The 9,634-nt window shown below is 40.1% G+C and overlaps 1 protein-coding gene across 1 annotated transcript; it reads left to right on the top strand.

Moving 5' to 3' along the window:
* The first annotated feature begins 695 nt into the window (after positions 1–695).
* On the top strand, positions 696–9,125 carry LOC115114410 (B-cell receptor CD22-like). The gene is made up of 8 exons (XM_029642621.2): positions 696–796; positions 1,573–1,920; positions 2,009–2,239; positions 7,229–7,498; positions 7,621–7,708; positions 7,813–7,858; positions 8,077–8,438; positions 8,553–9,125. Exons 1-8 carry the CDS (start codon positions 742–744, stop codon positions 8,617–8,619), a joined length of 1,467 nt encoding a protein of 488 aa, XP_029498481.2. The 5' UTR covers positions 696–741; the 3' UTR covers positions 8,620–9,125.
* The last annotated feature ends 509 nt before the right edge of the window (positions 9,126–9,634 follow it).

Raw genomic sequence — 9,634 nt, 5'->3', positions numbered from 1 at the left:
CACAGCGCCAGCATCCAACCCAGAAGCCAGCCGCACCAATGTGTCAGAGGAAACAAATAGCGCAACACCTCATTGCACAACGCTCCCCATGTGACCTACTTGTTGTGTGTATGTACTGACATGTAAGTGTAACTGATAGATATACAGTACACACACACTACATTATAATATTTTTAAATGTATGTAAATTCTAGTCTTTTGACTGTAATGTCTTTTTTGTTATGTCAGACCCCAGTAAGACTCCCTGTCGCCATTGGTGTTGGCTAATGGCGATCCTAATAATTCAAAAATCTCATCTGTATTCCGTCATGTGTAATCCATAGATTATGGCCTAATATGGCCAATCGTCTACATTCTGCTTGCGACATAGTTATTATCACATCTCGCCATGGTATTTATTTGCATGGTTATTTGCTGGTCATTCTCTCTGGACACGTTCTGCAGGAGGGTGAGTAGTGTTGTTTCTCTCTGTAGAGTTTCATGCGTCTTCTTTCCTTTAACTGGTGCAACATTGGTGCATAGTGATGTTCAATCTATCTGTTGTGAGAATTTAAAGACAGAATGACTAGATGAATTAGAGCTGTATCCAAGTTGTGAGAGAACTCTTCAGAGACAAAGACAAATTTTACACCTGCTTTCAGTGAAAACACTGTTTGAGCCGGTTTGATGATTGACTTATTAAGTATTAAGTTAAGTAATTCAATTCTGTGCTATTTTGTATCAGTGTTTCAGTTTGATGCGATGTGGCTCTTGAAAATGATCAGTGTGATGCTGGTGATTAGTCTCACGTTGCTAGGTGAGTAGAATATATTTTTGCTCTGATGCTCTATCATGCTGTGGATGTCAGTACTAATTTATAAACGTTCTACTCCTGTGTATGGCTCATAAGAGATTAACAGGGAACTACTGCAGAGGTCAGAGGGGATATGTTATATTGTTCTTCTAATGTCATTGTTTTGTTGCCTTGATGGTGAGATGTATTTTTAGCAAATGATTCACCTCAAAGGACTTTATCTGAGAATAAAGAGTAACTCACTCGATTAACTCACAGAAATACAGAAGTGACTGATAGTCTGTTTGTGGTGCACATGCACCAGCATGTGGTAGGAGACACGGGGCTCAGTTGGTAAAGCATGGCGCTTGCACCGCCAGGGTTGATGGTTTAACTGTAAGTCACTTTGGATAAAAGGATCTGCTAAATGGCATATCATCACTGTCTGATAACCTCATCTCCAAAACAGGAATTTTTCAGGAGATGGAAAATATGACCATGTTTTCCCATAAATTAACATACAATTATGAAAATTCAGGAGCTATTTGAATATATTTTCTTGGTCCTAGAGTCATGAAATGTTCAGAGTACATTGAGGGGAGTTACTGCTTTCAATATATGTACAAAAATGAAAGTTGGCAAAAATGGAGTTACAAAGTTTTCATCCGACAGCGATAATATATTACATGTTATTTTAACTACCTGTAAATGGCAAATTGGCACTGTATGTATTTGCATTAGTGTTGTAGATATGTGTGACAACTAACTGTTTTTTGCTTTGTTGTTGTTGTTTTTTAAAGGTGTTTCTGGGAGTAATTGGAAGGTGACCTTTAACGACACAGCTCCATGTGCCTTAAGAGGGTCATCAGTGGTGTTTGCATGCAGTTATGCCTACCCCTCAGATCAGACTATTACAAATAGCTTCTGGTATTTCTCGAGTCAAAGGAAGAACAATGATCTTTTTCTGGCCCAGGAATACAGAGGACGTGTAGAATACCTTGGAAACAAAGACAACAACTGCACTTTGAAAATTAATAACCTAATTAGTAGTGACGCAACACAATACCACTTCAGATTTGAGACGGTTAATAAAGGTGGCGAAACGAATGCATGGAGCAGCAAAACATGGGTTTCACTAAGTTTGACAGGTAATTTTGATACCAGAAGAAAATCAGACTCTGATAACATTTCAAAAAACATTCAGTGATCACTCAGTTCCTTTCTCCTCTCAACCAGGGCTGACAGCCAAAGTACAGCCTGCAACTGTGAGAGCAGGAGAGAGGGTGACACTAACGTGTGTCACAACCTGTACACCAAGTGACCATCCCACTATTGTTTGGTCCAGGGATGGACACTCAGTATCCAACACAGAGTTCCTGGCCAGCAGTGAGGATTCTGGCAGATACCAATGTGCTGTTCAAGGTCAAGAGAATCTCAACTCTGCTCCAACGTCTCTTGATGTCAAATGTGAGTGAATATCTGATATACTTAACGTGAGCAGATCATATCATTCTATCATAATGGAGCAGCTATCTGCGTTCAAAAGTCTGCACGAGCGAGGTGCTGCGTCTGTCTTGGAAGGGCACATATCTCATCGCATTACTGTGTAAAAATAATAGCAGGGAATTATGAAAGAATGATGTTAAGGAAATAGTGTTCTTGCATAACAGTCTTTGTCAGTTTGGTCTGAATGTGAATGTGTTAGATAAGAAATTTGAATTTGCCATGATGAACTGCAGTCTCTATTTGCTGAGCCTGGCTGTGTGTTTAGATTGTGATAACTTTTAGGGGAAGTTAAGCAGTTTGAGGTTGACGTACATGATGGTAGGGCATGGTGAGAGGAAATAACAGTGAACTATAGGCTACTAACTTAATTCAAAACTGTTCTGAGAGCACCAATGAAAATATTCTGATCCACTTTATTTACTGGAACCATTAATATGGATGAAAGTTCAGTGTTTTGGTTTTGTGAAATATAAAGGCAAAATAACGTGTGGTAAGAGTCTCGTGACTTTACTTTCATTAATCTGAAGACTGTTATTCATCTAATCACCTAACTATGTTTAATTGTTACCCGATTAAATTAATTACACTACCGGTCAAAAGGTTTAGAACACCTACTCATTCAAGGGTTTTATTTGTACTATTTTCTGCATTGTAGACTAATAGTGAAGACATCACAACTATGAAATAACACATATGGAATCATGCAGTAATGAAAAAAGTCAAAATAAATGTTATATTTGAGATTCTTCAAATAGCCACCCTTTGCCTTGATGACAGCGTTGCACTCTTGGCATTCTCTCAACCAGCTTCATGAGGTAATCACCTGGAATGTATTTGAATGATAAGGTTTCTTCAAGTGCAGTCGCAAAAACCATCAAGCTCTATGATGAAACTGGCTCTCATGAGGACCGCCACAGGAAAGGAAGACCCAGAGATACCTCTGCTGCAGAGGATAAGTTCATTAGAGTTACCAGCCTCATAAATTGCAGCCCAAATAAATGCTTCACAGAGTTCAAGTAACAGACACATCTCAACATCAACTGTTCAGAGGAGACTGTGTGAATCAGGCCTTCATGGTCGAATTGCTGCAAAGATACCACTACTAAAGAACACCAATAAGAAGAATTGACTTGCTTGTAGAAACATGAGCAATGGACATTAGACTGGTGGAAATGTGTCCTTTGGTCTGGAGTCCAAATTTGAGATTTTTGGTTCCAACCGCCGTGTCTTTGTGAGATGCGGTGTGGGTGAAAGGATGATCTCTGCATGTGTATTTCCCACCGTAAAGCATGGAGGAGGTGTTATGGTGTGGGGGTGTTTTGCTGGTGACACTGTCTGTGACTTATTTAGAATTCAAGGCACACTTAACCATCATGGCTACCACAGCATTCTACATCGATACACCATCACATCTGGATTGGGCTTAGTGGGGGACTATTATTTGTTTTTCAACAGGACAATGTCCCAACACTCCTCCAGGCTGTTTAAGGGCTATTTAACCAAGAAGGAGAGTGATGGAGTGCTGCATCAGATGACCTGGCCTCCACAATCCCCCAACTTCAACCAAATTGAGATGGTTGGGATGAGTCAGAACGCAGAGTGAAGGAAAAGCAGCCAAGAGGTGCGTGACAATTAAACATAGTTAGTTGATTAGATAAATAACAGTCATCACATGAATAAAAGTCATGTCACAACAATATATACAGTACCAGTCAAAAGTGCCAGGGTTTTTCTTTATTTTTACAATTTTCTACATTGTAGGATAATAGTGAAGACATCAGAAAGATGAAATAACACATATGGAATCATGTAGTAACCAAAAAATGTGAAACAAATCCAACGGTAGCGTCCCACCTGGCCAATAGCCAGGGAAAATGCAGAGCGCCAAATTCAAATAAAATACTATAAAAATCAAACTTTCATTAAATCACACATGTAAGATACCAAATTAAAGCTACACTCGTGAATCCAGACAACACGTCAGATTTCAAAAAGGCTTTTCGGCGAAAGAATAAGATGCTATTATCTGAGGATAGCACAACAGTAAACAATGAGAGAAGCATATTTCAACCCTGCAGGTGCGACACAAAACGCAGAAATAAAATATAAAACATGCCTTACCTTTGACAAGCTTCTTTTGTTGGCACTCCAATATGTCCAATTAACATCGCAAATGGTCCTTTTGTTCGATTAATTCCGCCCATATATATCCAAAGGGTCCATTTATTTGGCGCGTTTCATCCAGAAAAACACTGGTTCCAACTTGACCAACGTCACTACAAAGTATCTCAAAAGTTACCTGTAAACTTTGCCAAAACATTTCAAGTTACTTTTGTAATACAACTTTAGGTATTTTTAAATGTAAATAATTCGATCAAATTGAAGACGGGATGATCTGTGTTTAATACAGGAAGACAACTAACTCAATCATGCTTTCTGGTCTTGCGCCTCTATCAAACAGTACACATGAAGTGACACTTGTTCAAGATGGCCGTACTTCTTCATTAAACAAAGGAATAACCTCAATTTCTAAAGACTGGTGACATCCAGTGGAAGCGGTAGGAACGGCAAACAAGTCCCTTAGAAATATATATATATATAAATATGCACATTATCGAACAAAACATACATGTATTGTGTAAGATGATGTCCTATGAGTGTCATCTGATGATCATCAAAGGTTAGTGATTAATTTAATCTATATTTCTGCTTTTTGTGACTCCTATCTTTGGCTGGAAACATGGCTGTGCTTTTTGACTTGGCTATGACCTAACATAATCACATGTTGTGCTTTCGCTGTAAAGCATTTTTGAAATCGGACATGATGGGTAGATTAACAAGATGTTTATCTTTCGTTTGCTGTATTGGACTTGTTAATGTGTGAAAGTTACATATTTAAAAAAATATATTTTTGAATTTTGCGTGCTGCCTTTTCAGCGGAATGTTGTCGAGGGGTTCCGCTAGCGGAACGCCTGCGCTAGAAAGGTTAAGAATGGTATGAAGAAAATACTGTTACTCGGAAAGTATAGACCTTCTATGAAGTTTACATCCAAATGTTGTATAAAATATACGATTTTAAGAATGATTGTATTTTGTTAATATTAAAAACCCACCAGAAAACAGAACCATCAATAAATGGGTACATAACCCGATACACACCAGACATAACGTGCACAAGCACTTACAATAAACAATTCCGGACAAGGACATGGGAGAAACGGAGGGTTAAATACACAACATGTAATTGATGGAATAGAAACCAGGTGTGAGGGAAGACAAGACAATCCCAATGGAAAATGAAAGGTGGATCGGCGATGGCTAGAAGGCCGGTGACATCGACTGCCGAACTCCGCCCGAACCAGGAGAGGGACCGACTCCGGCGGAAGTTGTGACACTTGTTAACAAACTAGAGTTTTGGCAAGTCAGTTAGGACATCTACTTTGTGCATGACACAAGTAATATTTCCAACAATTGTTTACAGACAGATTATTTCACTTATAATTCACTGTATCACAAATCCAGTGGGTCAGAAGTTTACATACACTAAGTTGACTGTGCCTTTAAACAGCTTGTAAAATTCCAGAAAATTATGTCATGGCTTTGGAAGCTTCTTATATTCTAATTTACATCATTTGAGTCAATTGGAGGTGTACCTGTGGACGAATTTCAAGGCCTACCTTCAAACTCAGTGCCTCTTTGCTTGACTTCATGGGAAAATCACAAGAAATCAGCCAAGATCTCAGAAAAAAATGTAGACCTCCACAAGTCTGGTTCATCCTTGGTAGAAATGTACAAATGCCTGAAGGTACCACATTCATCTATACAAAAAATAATAAGCAAGTATAAACACCATGGGACCACGCAGCTGTTATACCACTCAGGAAGGAGACGCGTTCTGTCTCCTAGAGATGAACGTACTTTGGTGTGAAAAGTGCTAATCATTCCCAGAACAACAGCAAAGGACCTTGTGAAGATGATGGAGGAAACAGGTACAAAAATATCTATATCCACAGTAAAACGAGTCCTATATCGACATAACCTGAATGGCCACTCGGCAAGGAAAAAGCCACTGCTTCAAAACTGCCATAAAAAGCCAGACTACAGTTTGCAACTGCACATGGGGACAAAGATTGTACTTTTTGGAGAAATGTCCTCTGGTCTGATGAAACAAAAATAGAGCTGTTTGGCCATAATGACCATCGTTATGTTTGGATGAAAAAGGGGGAGGCTTGCAAGCTGAAGAACACCATCCCAACTGGAAGCACGGGGTTGGCAGCATCATTTTGTGGGGTTGCCTTGCTGCAGGAGGGACTGATGCACTTCACAAAATAGTTGGCATCATGATGAAGGAAAATTATGTAGATATATTGAAGCAACAACTCAAAACATCATGGGTCTTCCAAATGGACAATGACCCCAAGCATACTTCCAAAGTTGTGGCAAAATGGTTGAAGGACAACAAAGTCAAGGTATTAGAGTGGCCATCACAGTGCTCTGACCTTAATCCCATAGAACATTTGTGGGCAGAACTGAAAAAGCGTGTGCGAGCAAGGAGACCTACACATCTGACTCAGTTACATCAGCTCTGTCAGGGGGAATGGGCCAAAATTTATCCAATTTATTGTGGGAGGGCTACCCGAAACGTTTGACCCAAGTTAATCAATTTAAAGGCAATGCTGCCAAACACTAATTGAGTGTATGTAAACTTCTGACCCACTGGGAATGTGATGAAAGAAATAAAAGCTGAAATAAATCATTCTCTCTCCTATTATTCTGACATTTCACATTCTTAAAATAAAGTGGTGATCCTAACTGACCTAAGACAGGGAATTTTTACTAGGATTTAATGTCAAGAATTGTGAAAAACCGAGTTCTAATGTATTTTGCTAAGGTGTATGTAAACTTCTGACTTCAACTGTATCAATGTTTTAATATTTATGCTTGCTTTAGATGCCCCAAGGAACACCTTGGTGTCAGTAAGTCCCTCTGGTCCAGTGGTAGAGGGAAGCTCTGTGAACCTGACCTGCAGCAGTCATGCCAACCCAGCAGTGGAGAACTACACCTGGTTTAAGAAGGATGGAACAGACACCTCACATACAGGGTCAGGAGAGGTGTTGAGATTGACTTCTCTAACCTCCTCTGACAGTGGACAGTATTTCTGTGAGGCCAGGAACAAAGAAGGGGCTCACAACTCTACTGTTCTGTCTCTGATCCTGCAGGGTCAGTATGGAAGCAAATGTTAAGTTTCTACTGTCCAGTGAAATATCCTGAACCAATACACTTCAAGTGGGAATTCCCTTGACTTGAATTTTTTGCGTTCATGTATCCTGTGTCATTTTCAGATACAAATACTGTCCAAATGCCGGTTTACATCAGTTCCGCGGCCACAGTTTTCATGGTGATCATACTTCTTGTGTTCCTATGGATGTGGTAAGTCTCTGAAACATTGTTTACTCAATTCAATAACATAATGTAGAGTATGATGGCCTTGTGATACCGATTTGTTCCCCAAAGAAGTTTGTTTTCTTTGACAGGAAGAGCCCATTCAAATTATGTCAAAAGACTGCTGTGGACAAAAAGGTCAATGGAACACAGCATATACACTCCAATTCAACATACCAATAGCATGTCAGTGCAACAATGTTATCTGGAGGTTCATGATATTTGAACAATGTTCAAGCGCAAGCTTTCATTCTTTTCTGGTAACATGTTACTTAGTTTAACCAATGGATGAAGCTACAGTGAGCCGTCAATATATCAAACATTTTGTATTGTTTTTGACTAATTCCATCTTTCAGGATGATCAAAACCCAGTCTTATTCAGTAGAAGGACCAGTAATGACCCAGCAACACAGGAAGCTAGAACGGAGGAACGGGAAAATGCCCTCTATGCCAACATTCAACTGCCTCCCTCTCACACCCACCTCCAAGACAGTTCTCTGTACTCTGTGGTCGAGCCACCAGCTCTGCAGAACCCTCCTGACCCTCATTACGCTACCTTTGACTTCCAGCAGTTCTGCAGCTCCATCGACAGGGCCCAACTCTCAGGACTCCATGAGGATGATGTGGTTTACTCCAAGATGAAAACCAAACAGGCCAAGGTGACAGACAACCTACAGTATGCCAACATCCAGTTCCCCCTCCCCAGTCCTACTGCCAGGTAAGAGTGCACTCACAATCAGTTCAGTCCTTTTCAATGTACCCTATTTCTGGAAGTCTGTTTATTTGAAATGTGTGAATATACTCATACAACAACTCTATTTGCTTTTTGCAGGTCAGAAGAAAGATTAGAGGTGGACCATTCTGTTATCTACTCCACTGTTGCCAAACCTGAAGCCTGAACATATCATTTCATAATGTTGAATAAACTAAGCAGCATTGGAACACATGTTAAGATATGTAAAGTATGCAATTAATGGGTAGTTATAGCAATAGATGTATATGTATTGTACTGTACTTGTAATGCATGTGTCTCGGTGAGCTTCCATTGCTTGTGATTGATCCTGAAATTTCATTGGCTGACTGTTTAATTTTTAGTTTGAGGTGTGACCGCCCAGGGGAAGGTGCAGGTAAGAGGGAAGTGGCCATGTGGCTGGTTTAGTTTGTAACTGTCTGACAAAGTTTGAGAAAATATTGTTGATTTACCTTGAATTTAAGTTTTGTAAGATCTTCCCTTGACCTAACCAGATCTTGTATTTTTGGTTGTTTAGTTAGTTTGTTTTATTAAATATGTACTGTTATTTTATTTTGCCACTCAACCCCAACTTGAAGAACCTGTGTATAATATGTGATGGGCAGAGCTACCGAGTACATGCTACAGATAAACTCAGCAAAAAAAGAAACGTCCTCCCACTGTCAACTGCGTTTATTTTCAGCAAACTTAACATGTGTAAATATTTGTATGAACATAACAAGATTCAACAACTGAGACACAAACTGAACAAGTTCCACAGACATGTGACTAACAGAAATTGAATAATGTGTCCCTGAACAAAGGGGGGTTCAAAATCAAAAGTAACCGTCAGTATCTGGTGTGGCCACCAGCTGCATTAAGTACTGCAGTGCATCTCCTCTTCATGGACTGCTCCAGATTTGGCAGTTCTTGCTGTGAGATGTTACCCCACTCTTCCACCAAGGCACCTGCAAGTTCCCGGACATTTCTAGGGGGAATGGCCCTAGCCCGCTGATCCAACAGGTCCCAGACGTGCTCAATGGGATTGAGATCTGGGCTCTTCGCTGGCCATGGCAGAACACTGACATTCCTGTCTTGCAGGAAATCATGCACAGAACGAGCAGTATGGCTGGTGGCGTTGTCATGCTGGAGAGTCATGTCAGGATGAGCCTGCAGGAAGGGTA

Source organism: Oncorhynchus nerka, linkage group LG3 (genome assembly GCF_034236695.1).
Source record: "Oncorhynchus nerka isolate Pitt River linkage group LG3, Oner_Uvic_2.0, whole genome shotgun sequence".
Lineage (NCBI taxonomy): Eukaryota > Metazoa > Chordata > Actinopteri > Salmoniformes > Salmonidae > Oncorhynchus > Oncorhynchus nerka.
The sequence above is the reverse complement of the archived record's forward strand: the minus strand, read 5'-3'. Positions and strand labels throughout refer to the sequence as shown.